The sequence below is a fragment of the Ranitomeya imitator genome, chromosome 2 (genome assembly GCF_032444005.1).
Source record: "Ranitomeya imitator isolate aRanImi1 chromosome 2, aRanImi1.pri, whole genome shotgun sequence".
Classification (NCBI taxonomy): domain Eukaryota; kingdom Metazoa; phylum Chordata; class Amphibia; order Anura; family Dendrobatidae; genus Ranitomeya; species Ranitomeya imitator.
In genome coordinates this window covers 183,172,919-183,190,867 of record NC_091283.1, presented here as the reverse complement: position 1 = coordinate 183,190,867, position 17,949 = coordinate 183,172,919, and the positions used below count along the sequence as shown (strand labels likewise).

The 17,949-nt window shown below is 43.7% G+C and overlaps 1 protein-coding gene across 1 annotated transcript in view; it reads left to right on the top strand.

Moving 5' to 3' along the window:
- Positions 1-17,949, top strand: part of ST6GALNAC6 (ST6 N-acetylgalactosaminide alpha-2,6-sialyltransferase 6) — a 38,230-nt gene that overhangs the window by 13,225 nt on the left and 7,056 nt on the right. Inside the window, exons 2-4 of the mRNA XM_069748225.1 lie at positions 8,344-8,520; positions 9,046-9,455; positions 13,141-13,248. Coding sequence (XP_069604326.1) covers positions 8,344-8,520; positions 9,046-9,455; positions 13,141-13,248 — 695 coding nt within the window. The remainder of the gene's footprint in view (positions 1-8,343; positions 8,521-9,045; positions 9,456-13,140; positions 13,249-17,949) is intronic.

The following is a 17,949-nucleotide window of genomic DNA, read 5'->3' as shown; positions in this document are numbered from 1 at the left end:
TTAAAAGGAGCCTTAATGAGTTGCTCCAAGGCAAGTCCCAGGTCCCATCTGGGAACTGGAACTGTGGTACTAGGTTGGATTCTTTGGACCACTTTCATAAACCTCTGGATAAGTGTTTCCTGGAACAATTTTCCCCAGTACAACTGACAGGGCAGATATCTGAGCTTTGATAATATTAGTCTTGAGACCTTTGTCAAAACCTTCTTGCAGTAAGTCCAGGTTGATCTGCAAGGTAGGAGAACGAGAGGACATCTGATTCTTGATACATCAAGCTGAAAAAAAAAAACGATTCTAGAATAGGTTTTGCTATGATTTGCACTTCTGGAATGGAGAAGGGTATTATTGACTACAGTTTCTGGTAGCCCCATCTTATAAAAAAGGGGGCGGTCAACCTCCAAGCTGTCAGATGAAGATGGTGGTCTGGGTGAGGATAACATCGGCCATCCTGAGTGACTAGATGAGGGATGACGGGACGTCTCCAATACATTCCCCTGCTCATAACCATCAGAGGTGTGAACCATGCCCTCTTGGACCAATAAGGTCATGCTATTATCACCAAGGCCTGTTCTCTCTTGATCTTCTGCAGGACTCTAGGAAACATCAGTATAGGCAGAAATATATGTGCTTACCAGAAACTGGAACCTCCATGGTATTGATAGAGCATCCAGTGCACAAGGTCTGTTGCCCTTATAGAGGGAGCAAATACTATCTACTTTCATATTCTCTCGTGTAGCCATCAAGTCTATCTGAGGGCTCCCCATTATTCCGTAATTTGATGGAAAATGCTTTGGTCCAAAGGCCATGCCTCTGGAAAGGGTAGATCGCAATTTAGCCTGTCTGCTAAGACATTTCAGCTCCCCTTGATATGTATGGATGTCAACTGTTTCTTGTGCCTCCCTGGTGGTGTTTATGGGATACTATGGTCTGATTGTTGGACATGATCCTTATGGATTTCCATTGGATGGTTGGATAAAAGTGAAGGAGAGCTCTCTGAACTGCTATCATCTCTCTGAGGTTGGATGACAAGAGTTTCTCGCTAGGAGACCCTGTGCCGCTCACTCACTTGCCCTTCACTTGGGCACCCCATCATGTTAGAGATGCATCCATTGCTATCTGTGTCCATACAGGGGAAGCAAAGTGTCTGCCTTTCTTGAAGTGAAGCCACCATCTCAGGGAGGATCTCGTTTCTCTGGAACGGAACATCAACTCATCCAGAGAGCGTAAATTTCTGTCCACTTTGTGCAGTTTCTCCAGCTGTAAAGGGCACGTGCTATCTGGCCCATTCGATCGCCTCACTGGCTTCTATCATCATCCCAATGTCCTCATCATCTGTCGAAGGGACACTTGTCTGGGTTGTCTCAATAATTCGACTGTGGCCTTGAGTGCTCAGAGACTTTGCACAGGTAGAGACAGGGATATACTTCTTTTGTCTAGAATTAACCCCAGGAATATTCTCTCTTGAGATAGAGTTTTTTTCCCAATTTATTATCCATCCTAGTGTCTGGATATGTTTGAATATAAAATCCAGATGAATAGAGAAAGTCGATTCTGATGAGGCCTTTATAAGCCAATCGTCCAAGTATGGGAAGATGCTTATACCTTGCTCTCTGAGTCCTGCCATTACCACTGCCAAAACTTTTGTGAAAACTCAAGGAGCAGAGGAGATCTCAAAGGGAAGGGAGGTGAGCTGGAGATGAATTAACTTCTTACCCAGACTGCAATTCTAAGATATCTTCGATGATTCACTTCCTTCCTTCCTATTCCACCGACAGATCATATTCGGGGGAAAAATGGATCAGGCATCTGGAATTTCAACGCCTGGTTCTTTGGTTCTCAGGGTGTATAAGCTGCCTTCTGGAGGAATAGCTGGCAGTGAATGAGCATTCTACTGATCTGTATTAAAGTTGTACGGCCACCTTAAGATTTCTTCATCCTTCATGTTTGTCCCAGACCTGGTGAGTCTTATCAGAGCAGCATGAAAGCATAAAGTCAGATATTTGTGGAGGAGTTGTATCCCGTGTGTAAAGGTACCGTCACACTAAGGGACAGGCCATATACAGTAAAGCTCCAGGGGGTGTTTTTCGGGAGTCAATTTCTGCACCTTAGTTCCAGTGAAGGGAAATCTTAATTCTTCAGCATAAGACATTGTGGATAATTGTAGCTTCCAGCTTTGTGGGAACAGTTTGGGAAATGCCCTTTTCATGTTCCCCATGACTGTGCCCATTGCACCTGCTCCATACAGACTTGGAGGGGGAGTATGGTGGGAAAAACATGAGCGGCTGCACAGAGCCCAGACCTCAGCCCCATACAACACCAACACCTTTGGGGTGAACTAGACGGAAATTGTGATCCCGACCTCTCCCCAACATCAGTGTCTGGCCTCATCAAGTCTATTCCGGATGAAAGGGCAACATTTCCCACAGACAACTCCAAAATATGCTAAAAATCCTTCCCAGAAAAGCAGGAGCTGTTATGGCTGCAAATGTGGAAACTCCACGTCAGTGATTATGGATGTAAGTGGAGGTCAGCACGGTGGTGCAGTGGTTAGCACTACAGCCTTGCAGCAAACACAACATCTGCAAAGAGTTTGTATGTTCTCTCCATGTTTGCGTGGGTTTCCTCCGTGTTTGCATGGGTTTCCTCCGGGTACTCCAGTTTCCTGCCACATTAGGTGTATTGCCAACCTGTATCTGTAATATTATCTTCCTCCAAGATAGCAGCCAAACCCCCTCCCCTGAAAAAAAAAATCTAACATATCACTAGCTATAGTTCTTTATTTCTGGTTTAAGTTTTAGAAATCCTCCTCAACTCTACGGCACTGCAATACCCCCTGTGAGACAGTGAAGGGAATTATATGCGAGTGGCTGATGTCCACGATTCCCATTTAAACTTTGTTTAGCTTTGGTGGATCAGTGTGTTGTTTGCAAACATCTGAGCAGGGAGCTCGGTGCCGTACACAGGCCAGAGAAGGCAATGCAACAGACACACCCACGAGTGATACGACGGTACAGTCGCCCATGGCAACAGTTTGGTACGGACTGTATGACCTGGCTGGATAATGTTTGATTTACCTTGTGAGTTTTGAAAATAAAGACTTCTAAGTTGGACTAACCTGGGTCGCTGTGTGATCACCACTGCATTACACCCCATTGATTGGTGCTGCAAAAATAATTACTTTTAGTTGTTGTCACATATGGGATGTCACAGGAGATGGTATTGATATATCTTCACTTCTTACAATTAACACTGATCTGCATACTGATTAAAGGGAAAAAAATCCCCCTCCCCCTAACCTCTCATCTTTGTATCATCACCAGGCACTACCCAGTATTACATAAACTAGATCTTCAGCATCTCATTCCCGCTCCCACTTGCTTCATCCCCATTGCTCTCCCACCCTCCTGTTTCCTCTTGTCTTCTTTGGGGGGGTGGGGTGCAGACATCAAACCTTCCGATTTAGTTGCCATAGTAACACATTCAGCTTCTGTTAACACAGTATGGGTCTCCGGCGATACAATAAGGAAAGTGTTATAATGAGAGGTGGGAGCTGATCACTGCATTGCAGAATTGGGGTAGGAAAGAGTGAGGAGGAGTAACATAACCTGTGGGTTTATGGGGTAAACTACCATCAGCGCAGGGGTTTGCACCACATCTCATTAGGGCACGTAATAGGCACATGATTAATATTAGCCATTAATAAATATATTAATTATTCAGTTGTTTTTTGTTTTTTTTTGCATGGATGCAAATGATTAAAAGTCAGATAGAACAAAAGCAGAAGTGGTGGAAAAAAGTTTGCACAGTGAAACCAAAACAGATCAGCTAAAATTGCTTTATAAATTATCTTCTAAGCGGGTGACAGTATGCCTCCCCCCAAAAAAAATGGGCAGTATACATAGTAAATGGTGAACCCACTCTTGCCAACTGTCTTTGGGGGTCGTGGGAAAATGGTACACTCCCCCCACCAACAGCAGAAACATTTGCCAATCTCCTGGGTACCTTGGAAGCAAAGATGCACATTCAAGAGGTGGAAGGGGCATCTAAAAAGGCCTCGGCTGCATAAAGAGCATTCAGGGGGCAGGAACGGGACATGGCTGCAAAAAATGTACATGTTTATCTCTTTTAAAAAAAGTGTCAGTCCCATGGTGCCCAAAGGAGAATTTATTAAAGTTGTCAAGTATGTGATTTAAGTACTGTAGTTGTCTTCTCTAAGAGGTGATTTTGTTAGCTGTAAACTTTGTTCTTCTATACCAATGGTAGTGCACCCCCTCTGGGGCCATGCTACACCCCCTCAGGTATGATGCTGACCCCGCTTATATAGAAATGCCACTAATAGTCTATTAATAAAGTAAAATTCTATCATAAGCCTGGTGCAATGAATGCATCTTCTAGTTCTGTTATGGAAAGATTAGTTTAGGTCGCCTCCCTTTAAGCATCATGGCACTAAATTCCCATCTTTATGGACGAAGCAGCAAATTAACCAATGAAGCAAACTTTTTTTTTACTCTTTCTTTTCTTTATTTCTTTTTAATATAGCGCTAACATATTCCGCAGCGCTTTACAGTTTTGCACACATTGTCATCACTGTCCCCGATAGGGCTCATAATCTAAATTCCCTATCAGTATGTCTTTGGAATGTGGGAGAAAACCGGAGTACCCAGAGGAAACCCACGCAAACACAGGGAGAACATACAAACTCCTTGCAGATGTTGTCCAAGGTGAGCCACAGTCTTCATTACTTTCGTAATGTAATACTTTTCTTAGTGGAGATGGGAAAAATGGACCAAAGATCGGACTCAAAATGTGCTGTACTCTACTTTTAATCCTACACTGACAATTTGGAGCCCCAGTTTTTTGCTGTCCTTACCCCACTTATACTGGGCTTTGTTAAAAAGGTCCAATGAATAACCTCCGCTCTCTCAGGTCTGTGGGCACACAGACTGTTATGTCCAGCACGTAGGCTCTCCAGCCTAAATATGGTCTCTGTGTGCTGTTCAGGACGTCTGTCCCCACTTGGAACCGTCCAACACACAGGCCACTCTGCAGTGTCCAGCCAGGACACATGGAAGTGTGTCCACCCTGACAGACTCCCAAACACACCCTCTATGTGGTACACACACACCTCTTTACATAGGTGTAACCACACCCAGGAACCCATCACATGATTAGACATGTGGTTCTGACATCACCACAGGTCCTGAAACAAACATAGATAGGCACGGTTATGCCCCTTACCCAGGGGTGAGGTATATGGGTAGCCAGACCCTCCCATCTCTCATAGCTACCCGTAACCCGGACCCAAATATCCTAAACAATTTCTTATTGCTTTATGTGCATTACAGAAGACACTCCGGGTCACATCACAGCGACAAGCCTTCTCTGTGATACATACCTCCCGTCGACTATCCAACCTTTAGCCACGTTACACCAGCAACATTATACTTTTCAAGAAAGGCATCCAATCCCCTCTTAAATTTAAAGGGAACCTGTCACCTGAATTTGGCGGGACCGGTTTTCGGTCATATGGGCGGAGTTTTCGGGTGTTTGATTCACCCTTTCCTTACCCGCTGGCTGCATGCTGGCCGCAATATTGGATTGAAGTTCATTCTATGTCCTCCGTAGTACATGCCTGCACAAGGCACTGTGCATTGTGCCACAGACTGGACTTACCCTGGAGGCGTGTGACTAAGCTGCTACCTTGGTGTTTGCTGGAGCCTGTAGTGGTGAGGTCAGACTTGTGCAGCAGATAGCTGCCAGGTGCCACTCCAGGGAGATGCTACGTCTGCTTCTCAGACAGAGCAGAGCGGCCACTTGGGACAAGTTCAGACAGGACAGCCTCTTGGGTGGTGAGTAAGGACGGACCGAACAGCATGCAGGGGCTCAGAACCCAGCGCTACACAAACAAAACACTGACCCACCCAAACCTTAACTGAAAGTTTTAATGGGAATCGTGGACATGGGTCACACCCAAGACCAGGAGTGAAGGGAGAGATTGGCCCTTCTACCACCCTGCAGATCTCTCCAAAAATAAAAGCCCATGTCAGGCTTTCTTAAATCTGACTTGGTCAAATAGTTTAACCAAATCCACATTCTCTCTTAGGCCTCTTTCAGACGTCCAGATAATTCCGGTACCGGAGAAATCGGTACCGGAATTATCTGTGTCCGTGTGTCCATGTGCTCACGTAGCACATCAGTGTGGCACACGTGCGGCATCCGTGTGCCGCCCGTGTGCCGCCAGAGGACCACACGGACTGTGCAGGGGAGACAGCGCTACACTAAGCGCTGTCCCCCTGTGTGGTGCTGAAGCCGCATTCATCTCTTCTCCCCCGCAGGAGAGAAGAGATGAAAGATCAAGTTTTGTTTTTTTTTTTGTTAAAAATAAAGTGCTTGTGACTCCCCCCTCCCATTCCCTGTTCGCTGCCCGGGCCCTTGCATAGAAATACTCACCTAGCTCCCGCGATGTCTCCTCTCTCCTCTCAGCGCTGGCAGCTTCTCCTGTGTGAGCGGTCACGTGGGACCGCTAATTACAGCGAGGAATATGCGCATATTCCCCCACTGTAGTGAGCGGGACCACGTGACAGCACAGGCTGCAGCCGCTGAGGAGACATCGCTGGAGCTTTGAGCTAGGTGAGTATTTCCTAGCAAGCGGGGGGGGGGGGCGCACAGGGGATGGGAGGCGGGAGGGGGCGCATAAACTTTATTATTAAGGGGAAAGAAAAAAAAAAGATGATTCATCCCTTCTTTCCAGCGAACGCTGCTGGGAAGAAGGGATGAATTCTGGATTCAGTACCGCACGTGGGGGGGACAGCGCATAACTAGCGCTGTCTCTCCTGCGGGTGGTACGTGCACACCGAGGAGAGTGCACACTGTTCTCCGTGTGCACGTGTGCGGCACATATTGCGGTACGTGCTGCCGGCGAAAAACGGACATGTCTCCGTGTTTTCAACACGGACACACGGTCCGTGAAAACACGGAGACATGTGCATAGACCCATTCATTTGAACGGGTCTACGTGTGTCAGTGTCTCCGGTACGTGAGAAAACTGTCACTACACGTACCGGAGACACTGACGTGTGAAAGAGGCCTTATTTAGCATTGTAACCATAGCTGTGGCTGTAATTACAATGCACTCAAGCTGGTTTAGTATGCTTCTTTGCACATCCTGGGCGAAAAGTAACGACCCTCGTATATGAGTCCCCTTACTGTTTCACACTTACTTAAATGCTAAAATTAATTTTGTAATTGGGTTTCATTAAAAAAACTTTACAGCGTTCGTTCGTCAAACGGGAGAGTTTGTAACACGTTTATGTCTTTTTCCGAGCTCCTCTCAGCTGATTTATGACCATAGACCACATAAAAGTTGAATTTGCAGGAAAACAAAGGCTGTAAAAGCCAAATGGTGCCACATTTTCAGTAAAGTCCAATTGCAAAAAAATATTTTTAGTTCCAAATACATGCATTTAAGTATTAAAAAATAAATTGTCCCCAGAAGTGGACAAATCATTTAAAAAAAAAAATGTTTAGCAAAAAGCACAAATTGTACAGGTTCCATGGTGGTAAAAAAAAAAAAATCCCCACCCACCGAACTTGCTTCTTACTACGTTTCTGATTTTTAGCTTCCATTTTCCCAATGATGGTTTGGACTTTTATATGAATAAGTTTGTTATTTAAATATGTTTCTTTTAAATCGACCTATTTACAAATGTATTTTTAGAAAGACTGTTTTCTAGAATAATGCACAATATAAAATATTAACTGTATTTTATATAGTGACCGTCTGTTAGCTGTAACACTGCACCACATAACTGGGTCAACCCAAGCTTGGACTGGCCCACAGGAGAATCCTCCGGTGGGCCTCTGTGCAAGAGTGGGCCATAACCCACTTATATGTGGAGTACTTGGCACAATATACTTGAATCAATATATACAAACAAATGCAGCATCTTATTCATGTAACAATCTACCCAATTCATTTTTATATCAATTTATGATTGTGGATACTGTCACATTTGCATGTAGTTGAAAAGTGGGGCAGTTGGTTACTGGTGGACCCTTGGCATCCCAGTCCGACACTGGGTCAACTCATATACCAAGTGCCGAGATACCAAACTTTCCCGGGGCATGGATTGGGCTTATTCTTAGCAGATCATGACTATATTAATTGGATCCACTGATAACATACTGTTTTTGGATTGAACAGAGAATGTGGATCCTTCAGGATGGATTTTGACCAAACCAAATGTTGAATTGGGATGAGCAGTAGCCTTTTGTCATGGTATTGCCATGTAATATGGAGTATTCTAACTTTTTAAGCATTTTTTCCCTATCTTCCACTCTCTGCAGGCTCGCACCGCTGTCCTCCTTCTAATCTTTGCCCTTGTAACCTTCCTCATCATTCTGAGTTCTAACAACTATGAGGAACCATTCAACTATAAAGATCTGAAAATCAAGCATCATAACCCACCCAATATTAGAAAATGGGGTCTGCAAGATGGTTACATGCCTGTGTCTGGAAACAAGGTAAGAAAGTTTGTGTTCTTCCTGTGTTAAGTACATGGAGCTATAGCAGATAGTTTTGGACTGATGCATTAAGATAATACGTCCTCACTATTAGAAGAGGTGATCTGTGAGGCTCTGGAGCGAAACGGAAATTTGTTTTCCCTTTCTAAAGGTCAGGCCCTTACTTTTGTCACCTGAATGTGTGTCTTGACATCTGGCTTATACACAGTAAAACTTATGTAAGAGCTTCTTTCTGAGAAGTTTCAGGAAACTTTGGCAGCACCCAGGAGGTTTGTCCTCCCTTTTGGGTGTACCCTACTTCCTGCCACCTCCCAAACCTACTGACAAGTATGATTGTGACTCGGTGGCTTTGCATTCAATTGGGGGGCCTCCAACATCTCTTCTAGTGTGTGGTTTCTGCTAAAATATCCCAAATTCATTCTAAAAATCTAGACAGTCTTATAGAAAGGTGGAATTAACCCTAAAAGCATTCTCGGTCTCAGTTGTCATGCTATTATTTCACAATGACCTCTGATCTCTTTGTAGACTCTTCACGCCAAGTGCAACAGTTGTGTCCTGGTCACCAGCTCCAGCCACCTGCTTAATACCGGCCTGGGTCCTACAATTGACCAGTCAGAGTGTGTCATCCGCATGAATGATGCCCCCACCACAGGCTATGAGAAAGATGTGGGCAATAAGACTACATTCAGAGTGGTGGCACACTCCAGCGTGTACCGAGTGCTGCGGCGACCTCAAGAATTCTTGAGCCGAGCTCCAGGTCAGACTCTTCTATTCTGGGGGCCTCCAGTCAAGATGCAGCAGAACAGCAAAGCTAATCTGTACCACATTATCCAGCGAGCCAGCTCTGCTTTTCCCAATGTGTCCGCTTTTGTTTTGTCTCCTCGGAATATGGCACGATTCGATGAGCTGTTTCGTTCAGAAACAGGAAGAGACAGGTGAAAAATACACCAATCATAATGTTGTTGTGACCTTTAAAATTCAAATTTATGCATACATATATTTTATTTGTATTCAGCATTCACTGTGTTCTAAACGGGTACTGAAGTGGGTAGTTAGCTTGGTTGGATACATACAGGTACATCGGCATTTCCACTGCTGGTAATTGAGGACTCAGTTCACCCAGATACAGTGGGGCAAAAAAGTATTTAGTCAGTCAGCAATAGTGCAAGTTCCACCACTTAAAAAGATGAGAGGCGTCTGTAATTTACATCATAGGTAGACCTCAACTATGGGAGACAAACTGAGAAAAAAAAATCCAGAAAATCACATTGTCTGTTTTTTTAATCATTTTATTTGCATATTATGGTGGAAAATAAGTATTTGGTCAGAAACAAAATTTCATCTCAATACTTTGTAATATATCCTTTGTTGGCAATGACAGAGGTGAAACGTTTTCTGTAAGTCTTCACAAGGTTGCCACACACTGTTATTGGTATGTTGGCCCATTCCTCCATGCAGATCTCCTCTAGAGCAGTGATGTTTTTGGCTTTTCGCTTGGCAACACGGACTTTCAACTCCCTCCAAAGGTTTTCTATAGGGTTGAGATCTAGAGACTGGCTAGGTCACTCCAGGACCTTGAAATGCTTCTTACGAAGCCACTCCTTCGTTGCCATGGCGGTGTGCTTTGGATCATTGTCATGTTGAAAGACCCAGCCACGTTTCATCTTCAATGCCCTTGCTGATGGAAGGAGGTTTGCACTCAAAATCTCACGATACATGGCCCCATTCATTCTTTCATGTACCCGGATCAGTCGTCCTGGCCCCTTTGCAGAGAAACAGCCCCAAAACATGATGTTTCCACCACCATGCTTTACAGTAGGTATGGTGTTTGATGGATGCAACTCAGTATTCTTTTTCCTCCAAACACGACAAGTTGTGTTTCTACCAAACAGTTCCAGTTTGGTTTCATCAGACCATAGGACATTCTCCCAAAACTCCTCTGGATCATCCAAATGCTCTCTAGCAAACTTCAGACGGACCCGGACATGTACTGGTTTAAGCAGTGGGACACGTCTGGCACTGCAGGATCTGAGTCCATGGTGGCGTAGTGTGTTACTTATGGTAGGCCTTGTTACATTGGTCCCAGCTCTCTGCAGCTCATTCACTAGGTCCCCCCGTGTGGTTCTGGGATTTTTGCTCACCGTTCTTGTGATCATTCTGACCCCACGGGGTGGGATTTTGCGTGGAGCCCCAGATCAAGGGAGATTATCAGTGGTCTTGTATGTCTTCCATTTTCTAATTATTGCTCCCACTGTTGATTTCTTCACTCCAAGCTGGTTGGCTATTGCAGATTCAGTCTTCCCAGCCTGGTGCAGGGCTACAATTTTGTTTCTGGTGTCCTTTGACAGCTCTTTGGTCTTCACCATAGTGGAGTTTGGAGTCAGACTGTTTGAGGGTGTGCACAGGTGTCTTTTTATACTGATAACAAGTTTAAACAGGTGCCATTACTACAGGTAATGAGTGGAGGAAAGAGGAGACTCTTAAAGAAGAAGTTACAGGTCTGTGAGAGCCAGAAATCTTGATTGTTTGTTTCTGACCAAATACTTATTTTCCACCATAATATGCAAATAAATTGTTAAAAAAACAGACAATGTGATTTTCTGGATTTTTTTTTTCTCAGTTTGTCTCCCATAGTTGAGGTCTACCTATGATGTAAATTACAGACGCCTCTCATCTTTTTAAGTGGTGGAACTTGCACTATTGCTGACTGACTAAATACTTTTTTGCCCCACTGTATCTAAAGTGTAGGGCCATCTGAAAAATTGCAACTCCAGTTTGGTATTTCTATAGTGAATACAAGTGCTGAATACATTGAAGTCTTGCCTAAATGGGTATTCTGGTTTTGGAAAACCACTGTCCTCCAGCTTTGAAAAATCAAACATCTATACTCTCCCTCCCTAGATCCAGTGCTGCTGCTCCCGATGTCTATTATTGTCTGCAACACTGATGTCCCATCTATTACTAAGCTCAGCGGCTCTGCCAAGTTGACAGCACGAGCTGCTGAGCTCAGTTATTGGCTGCACCTTGTCCATTTTACATCAGCACTGCAGACAATAACAGAAACCGGGAGCAGCAGAGACTTGAGACTCAGCACTAGACCTGGGGTGGGGTTAGTAAAGGATGCTTTTTTTTTTTTCTTTTACAGCCGGGGGACAGGGGTTTCTCAAAACTAGAGAACCAATCTACGGTAATTCAATTAGGAGTTGCATCACTAACTATCTAATGTGTGCCTGGCTGATATTGATTGACTGAAGATGGTGCACTTTGGTAACTATTGGGTACAAGGTGTTCTCCCCTTGCCACATCAGATTCAATATGAATCCAAAAGAGACAACACACAAAACTTGACATGCTCATACAGATAACATGTAGCATTGCAATATATTTCTAGAGCGGTACATGAAGTCCTTGGCTCAGTAACATGGAGCTACAGGGCCTCTATCTGCCTCCGTACAGCCTCTTGCACAGTCCTTGGCTCAGTAACATGGAGCTACAGGGCCTCTATCTGCCTCCATACAGCCTCTTCCACAGTCCTTGGCTCAGTAACATGGAGCTACAGGGCCTCTATCTGCCTCCATACAGCCTCTTCCACAGTCCTTGGCTCAGTAACATGGAACTACAGGGCCTCTATCTGCCTCCGTACAGCCTTTTGCACAGTCCTTGGCTCAGTAACATGGAGCTACAGGGCCTCTATCTGCCAACATACAGCCTCTTGCACAGTCTTTGGCTCAGTAACATGGAGCTACAGGGCCTCTATCTGCCTCCGTACAGCCTCTTGCACTGTCCTTGGCTCAGTAACATGGAGCTACAGGGCCTCTATCTGCCTCCGTACAGCCTTTTGCACAGTCCTTGGCTCAGTAACATGGAGCTACGGGGCCTCTATCTGCCAACGTACAGCCTCTTGCACAGTCCTTGGCTCAGTAACATGGAGCTACAGGGCCTCTATCTGCCTCCGTACAGTCTTTTGCACAGTCCTTGGCTCGGTAACATGGAGCTACAGGGCCTCTATCTGCCAACGTACAGCCTCTTGCACAGTCCTTGGCTCAGTAACATGGAGCTGCAGGGCCTCTATCTGCCAACGTACAGCCTCTTGCACAGTCCTTGGCTCAGTAACATGGAGCTACAGGGCCTCTATCTGCCTCCGTACAGCCTTTTGCACAGGACTGATATCTACATACGTCCTATAGGGAACATTGTGTGGGTGTCATCAGCAGTCACTGCAAATTGCCAAAGTTTTGTATTTTGCAATTCAGGAGATTTGACGAAGGTGATAGAAGGAACCCCCCCACTAATATTTTAATTTTCTATTTTTTTTTACAAAAAGCAGCCATCTATTGATTTCACACAAGTAATGAAATGTTGCAAACTTCAGGTCACCGGCGAGCCTTGCTGTGGCTATCCACAGTGAACTTACAGAGTAGTACTTTATTATTATTATTATTATTTATTGTTATAGTGCCATTTGTTCTATGGCGCTTTACATGTGAAGAGCATGTTACACCTTTTGCCCATTTGAAAGATAACAAGCCGTCTGTGCCCCCACACATGATCGTGGTGACCATGAGTGCCCCCATATAACCGATTGCTTATTACTGGCAGTGAATACATTGTTTTTCCCAGGGAGAAGTCCCATTCGTGGTTGAGCACCGGTTGGTTTACCATGGTTATAGCAGTGGAGCTGTGTAACAAGGTGCACGTGTATGGAATGGTGCCCCCCAACTACTGCAGGTAATGAAACTCCTAGAATCTCAAATTAACCCTTTATTACTGTTTAGTTGGTTCAATGACCTGGGAATTTAATAAAAATTTCTTAGGGTGGAAAATCATTGTAGACATCAGTGTGATTTATGTCTCCATAGAGCAGTAAAGGACCACATGCTAGTGGGCAGTTGCCAACTTGACTCCTTTCTCTATTCCCAAATTAATTTTTTATGATCACTATATTTTATAATGTAGTTTTCTATAGCTTAAAGAAAATCCGTCAGCAGGTTTTTACTATTTAACCCCTTAACCCCCAAGGGTGGTTTGCACGTTATGGACCGGGCCAATTTTTACAATTCTGACCACTGTCCCTTTATGAGGTTATAACTCTGGAACGCTTCAACGGATCCCGGTGATTCTGACATTGGTTTCTCGTGACATATTGTACTTCATGATAGTGGTAAAATTTCTTTGATATTACCTGCGTTTATTTGTGAAAAAAACGGAAATATGGCAAAAATTTTGAAAATTTCGCAATTTTCCAACTTTGAATTTTTATGCAATTAAATCACAGAGATATGTCACACAAAATACTTAATAAGTAACATTTCCCACATGTCTACTTTACATCAGCACAATTTTGGAACCAAAAATTTTTTTGTTAGGGAGTTATAAGGGTTAAAAGTTGACCAGCAATTTCTCATTTTTACAACACCATTTTATTTTAGGGACCACATCTCATTTGAAGTCATTTTGAGGGGTCTATATGATAGAAAATACCCAAGTGTGACACAATTCTAAAAACTGCACCCCTCAAGGTTCTCAAAACCACATTCAAGAAGTTTCTTAACCCTTCAGGTGTTTCACAGGAATTTTTGGAATGTTTAAATAAAAATGAACATTTAACTTTTTTTCACAAAAAATTTACTTCAGCTCCAATTTGTTTTATTTTACCAAGGGTTACAGGAGAAAATGGACCCCAAACCGTGTTGTACAATTTGTCCTGAGTACGCCGATACCCCATAAGTGGTGGTAAACCACTGTTTGGGTGCATGACACAGCTTGGAAGCGAAGGAGCGCCATTTGACTTTGTAATGCAAAATTGACTGGAATTGAGATGGGACGCCATGTTGCGTTTGGAGAGCCATTGACGTGCCTAAACATTGAAACCCCCCACAAGTGACACCATTTTGGAAAGTAGACCCCCTAAGGAACTTATCTAGAGGTGTGGTGAGCACTTTGACCCACCAAGTGCTTCACAGAAGTTTATAATGCAGAACCGTAAAAATAAAAAATCATTTTTTTTTTCACAAAAATCATCTTTTCGCCCCCAATTTTTTTCCCCAATGGTAAGAGAAGAAATTGGAACCACAAAGTTGTTGTACAATTTGTCCTGAGTACGCTGATACCCCATATGTGGGGGTAAACCACTGTTTGGGCACATGGGAGAGCTCGGAAGGGAAGGAGCGCCGTTTGACCTTTCAATGCAAAATTGACAGGAATTGAGATGAGACGCCATGTTGCGTTTGGAGAGCCACTGATGTGCCTAAACATTGAAACCCCCACAAGTGACACCATTTTGGAAAGTAGACCCCCTAAGGAACTTATCTAGATCTGTGGTGAGCACTTTGACCCACCAAGAGCTTCACAGAAGTTTATAATGCAGAGCCATAAAAATAAAACAAAATTTTTTTCCCACAAAAATTATTTTTTAGCCCCCAGTTTTGTATTTTCCCAAGGGTAACAGGAGAAATTGGACCCCAAAAGTTGTTGTGCAATTTGTCCTGAGTGTGCTGATACCCCATATGTGGGGGGGAACCACCGTTTGGGCGCATGGGAGTACAAGAGATGTGGTGCACTCCGCATGGAAAAAAGGTGCAGGCTGAACACAAAGTCACAGTGTCTATAGAAAAAACAGCCGCACACTCAAGACTTGCAGGTTTTTCGTGAAAGTTGTATTTTTTATTATTAGTACAGGCATCACCAAATGCTTATTAGTGTTCGGATACTTTAAGTTACGGTTAACGTTTCAACCAAGGCTGGTCTTTGTCAAAACCACACTTCTAATGGAGGGTAGAAAAGGTGCAGAAGCAGTCTGGAGTAGGCGAAGTCTGCAAGGGTCCTGTAGCACTGAGTCCGTCACACTGGTGACACTTGAGATCGAACGCCATGTCGCGTTTGGAGAGCCCCTGATGTGCCTAAACAGTGGAAACCCCCCAATTATAACTGAAACCCTAATCCAAACACACCCCTAACCCTAATTCCAACGGTAACCCTAACCACACCTCTAACCCAGACACACCCCTAACCCTAATCCCAACCCTATTCCCAACCGCAAATGTAATCCAAACCCTAACCCTAACTTTAGCCCCAACCCTAACTGTAGCCTTAACCCTAACTGTAGCCTTAACCCTAGCCTTAACCCTAGCCCTAACCATAACCCTAGCCCTAACCATAACCCTAGCCCTAACCCTATCCCTAGCCCTAGCCCTAACCCTAATGGGTAAATGGAAATAAATACATTTTTTTAATTTTTTTTATTTTTCCCTAACTAAGGGGGTGATGAAGGGGGGTTTGATTTACTTTTATAGCGGGTTATTTAGCGGATTTTTATGATTGGCAGCTGTCACACACTGAAAGACGCTTTTTATTGCAAAAAATATTTTTTGCGTTACCACATTTTGAGAGCTGTAATTTTTCCATATTTGAGTCCACAGAGTCATGTGAGGTCTTGTTTTTTGCGGGACGAGTTGACGTTTTTATTGGTAACTTTTCGGGCACGTGACATTTTTTGATCTCTTTTTATTCCGATTTTTGTGAGGCAGAATTACCAAAAACCAGCTATTCATGAATTTCTTTTGGGGGAGGCGTTTATACCGTTCCGCGTTTGGTAAAATTGATAAAGCAGTTTTATTCTTCAGGTCAGTACGATTACAGCGACACCTCATTTATATCATTTTTTTTATGTTTTGGCGCTTTTATACGATAAAAACTATTTTATAGAAAAAATAATTATTTTTGCATCGCTTTATTCTGAGGACTATAACTTTTTTATTTTTTTGCTGATGTTGCTGTATGGCGGCTCGTTTTTTGCAGGACAAGATGACACTTTCAGCGGTACCATGGTTATTTATATCCGTCTTTTTGATCGCGTGTTATTCCACTTTTTGTTCGGCGGTATGATAATAAAGCGTTGTTTTTTGTCTCGTTTTTTTTTTTTTCTTACGGTGTTTACTGAAGGGGTTAACTAGTGGGACAGTTTTATAGGTCGGGTCGTTACGGACGCGGCGATACTAAACATGTGTACTTTTATTGTTTTTTTTTTTTTTATTTAGATAAAGAAATGTATTTATGGGAATAATATATATATATATTTTTTTCATTACACTGGGGAACACAAGTTAGGTCAGACAACTGTTCTTAATTAATTTTTGGATGCTGAATCCAGAAATTATCTCAGTTTTTCTCTGTCACGTCAAGTTTTTGAACTATAGGATTTTTGTCTTCTCAAAACTATGTAAACTACTGTACCTAAAAAGTGTTGTTGTTTTTTAAATAGTACAAATATGAACAAAAAATGAAATATATAAGAAATAGGCATGACAAAGTTGTGACTACTCTTACAAGTTGCCACGTAGCTCTATACGAGTCGAATTGTAATCAGATAACAAGTCTTATTACAGATATCAGTGCAATTGTGCTTCTCTGGCAGGTAAGTTGTGTAGGAAAAACTTGACGTGCTAGAAAAAATCTGACTACATTTTTGGAATCAGCATGCCAATTTTAGTATAAATCAGCTCAAAAACCTAACTCAACAGAAAATGTTTTTCAAATTGTTCCCCTGTGAATATTTAGGATTTTTTTTTTAAATTTTTTTTACACACTTGTAAAAATTTTTTTTTAACTTTTTTACTTTGTCCCGGGGGGGGGGGGGGGGGGGGGGACAGTACAGATCGGTGATCTGCCAGTTTGCACAGCACTCTGACAGATCACTGATCTGTCTGAGAGCAGTGCAGTGTTACCAAGTGCCTGCTCTGAGCAGGCACTTGGTAAGCCACCTCCCTCCCTGCAGGACCCGGATCCGCGGCCATCTTGGATCCGGGACTTGCTGCAGGGAGGAAGGTAGAAGACCCCTGGAGCAACGCGATCACATCGCGTTGATGCGGGGGGCTCAGGGATGCCGCAGGGAGCCCCCTCCCTGCGCGATGCTTCCCTGTACCGCCGCCACATCGCGATCATGTTTGATCGCGGTGTGCCGGGGGTTAATGTGCCGGGGGCGGTCCGTGACCGCTCCTGGCACATAGTGCCAGATGTCAGCTGCAATAAGCAGCTGACACCCGGCCGCGATTGGCCGCGCTCCCTCCGTGAGCGCGGCCGATCGCCTATGACGTACTATTCCGTCCTCGGGAAGTAGGGCCCACCCCACATGGACGGAATAGTACGTCTAATGGCAGAAAGGGGTTAATGACAAGAGATATTTTTGATTTTGCATTTTCATTTTTTTTGCTCTCCTTTTTCCCAGAGCCACAACTTTTTTATTTTTTGGTCACAATGGCCATGTGAGGGCTTGTTTTTTTTGCGGTCCAAAATTGTATTTTTGAATGACATTATTAGTTTTAACATATCATGTGCTGGAAAACGGGAAAAAAATTCCAAGTGCGGTAAAATTGCAAAAAAAAGTGCAATCCCACAATTGTTTTGTTTTTTTTACCATGTTTACTAAATGCT